This window comes from Formica exsecta, unplaced genomic scaffold (assembly GCF_003651465.1).
Source record: "Formica exsecta isolate Colony F162 unplaced genomic scaffold, ASM365146v1 scaffold120, whole genome shotgun sequence".
Taxonomy (NCBI): Eukaryota; Metazoa; Arthropoda; class Insecta; order Hymenoptera; family Formicidae; genus Formica; species Formica exsecta.
In genome coordinates this window covers 816,121-818,230 of record NW_021848537.1, presented here as the reverse complement: position 1 = coordinate 818,230, position 2,110 = coordinate 816,121, and the positions used below count along the sequence as shown (strand labels likewise).

At 30.4% G+C, this 2,110-nt stretch overlaps 2 protein-coding genes across 2 annotated transcripts in view; both read right to left on the bottom strand.

Moving 5' to 3' along the window:
* Positions 1-2,110, bottom strand: part of LOC115243458 (multidrug resistance-associated protein 4-like) — a 29,519-nt gene that overhangs the window by 17,342 nt on the left and 10,067 nt on the right. The gene's annotated exons all lie outside the window — the stretch shown is intronic.
* Positions 1-2,110, bottom strand: part of LOC115243499 (probable multidrug resistance-associated protein lethal(2)03659) — a 22,380-nt gene that overhangs the window by 19,576 nt on the left and 694 nt on the right. The window contains exon 3 of the mRNA XM_029820571.1: positions 1,762-2,110. Coding sequence (XP_029676431.1) covers positions 1,762-2,110 — 349 coding nt within the window. The remainder of the gene's footprint in view (positions 1-1,761) is intronic.

Below are 2,110 nucleotides of genomic sequence, written 5' to 3'. Positions count from 1 at the left end.
AAAATGTATGTTTAAAATAATTATATATTAATAAATTAACTTATTATTTTTTTTGTATAGAATATATGAAAACTATAATTATTATAAACGTTATTATTATGTTTGTACGCTTTCAATAAAGGCAAGAAATACTCACTCTTCGAGATGATCTGTGACTTTTTCAGAGTCATCTTCTTTTAAAGGTTGATAAATGTCAGATTCTTTCAGATCTGTCTTTGAGCCTTTTAAAAACAAGTTTAGCGTCCACCTGTGCACGCATCGCGAAACAATAATATAAATTTTACTTTAAGATAAAATCTGTGGCAAAGATAATTACATAAAATTCTGGAAAAAATTTTCTGTATATGTGTTTCAAGAAAAGTTTATTCGCATACATTTAATACACATAATATATGCACACTAAAAATATGCTTCACGCAATTATCTTGTAAATTTATTTCAAGTTCGTCAATATAAATTATACAATATATAAATTATACAAAGCATAATTCCTGAACTATCACTCTTTCTTTCATCGAAAACGAAAAGTTTAGCTAAATAATCTATGGAGATATCCCATACATATATTATTTCCATCACAAATATACTTTACTTTACACACTATGATTTACTTTAAATTTATTAATTTTCTATTAATGTAATATAAAAAGAATTGTAAAGTATAAAGTCTCTATTTTAGACAATTTATAATCCACGACAAAATTTAAAACAGAATTTTATTTAGAATTTTATGTGCTAATGTGTAGCTGTAAATGTATATCTTGATATATAGGGTGTTCAAAAAAGTTGATAATTTTAGGAATATGTTATATTCATAAAAACAGTTTATAAAGTCTTAATAAGTAATATTTCAAAAACCATTTATTTCTGAATTATAAAGCATTTTCTGTTATTAAATAAATTCAATCTAGATCAGATGTTCGACGTGCCCTTCCCGTTCATTCTCGGCAATAAATTGTTTTTGGAGTACTACTTTTTAAGACTTTTTGGCTTGTTTTTACGAGTACTACATACTTCTAAAATTTGGTACCATCTTTTTTGAACACTCCATATATTAAGTAAAATATATGTTTTATTTCTTTAAATTTTCTGTATTATGTACTATTCTTTTTTCCTTATGATTATAAATTTTCTTCAAGAAAGATTTTTTTTCAAGAAAGAAAAAATACTTGTATTTTTAAAACTTTTTTTAGTAGAAACTGAAATTCTCTGTAGAAAAAAAAATCTCGCATGTCTTTCGCTAAAAACGTATTCGAAATTTTATATTATATGTATACTGTTATAAGAGATATCTGTTAAAATTCTATTTAAATATGTAAAACTTTTTTCTAAAATAATTATATAAAGAAAAGGAATATTGTGTGCATATTTTTTTAGTTATCTTTTATAAAATCAAAATTCTTTTTATCATATTTCCATGTTTCAACGAAATACGTACCACAATGTAGCCGCTTTCCATTACGATAATGCGATCACTGTCTATGACAGTGTTCAAACGATGCGCTATCGTGATGACAGTGCACTCTTTAAAATTCCTCCTTATGGTGTCTTGAATTAAGGCATCCGTGCTGGAAACGGAAATATAAATTTAGAATAATCACAAATATAGAAAATCGAATTTATAAATTGACCGCACGTCGATCGTGTCTAGATCTTCGCTGAAGATTCGATTCGATACAAAACCTTCTGATATCGTTAAATTTTAGAACGCGAGTTTTATTTGTAACTCGCTAAGAATCATCAAACTCTGTCGAGACTCACTGCGAATCGATGTTGGCCGTGGCCTCGTCAAGGACGAGCAGGCGATTATTTCTCAAGATCGCTCTAGCCAAGCATATGAGCTGTCTTTGACCAACGCTGAAGTTGTGGCCACCGTAGAGAACGTTGTGGTCCAGGGCGACTTCATTTAGCTCGACTAATCGAAGCACCTCCCATAGCTTCACGTCGTCGTACTGATTGAACGGGTCCAGGTTGTAGCGCAGGCTTTCGGAAAAGAGCACCGGCTCCTGTGGTATGATGGAGATCTTTGAGCGCAATTCCCGCAGACCTACCATGCTCGTCACTCGGCCATCAATTATGATCTCGCCCTTTAGACCTTCGTCGAACAGGC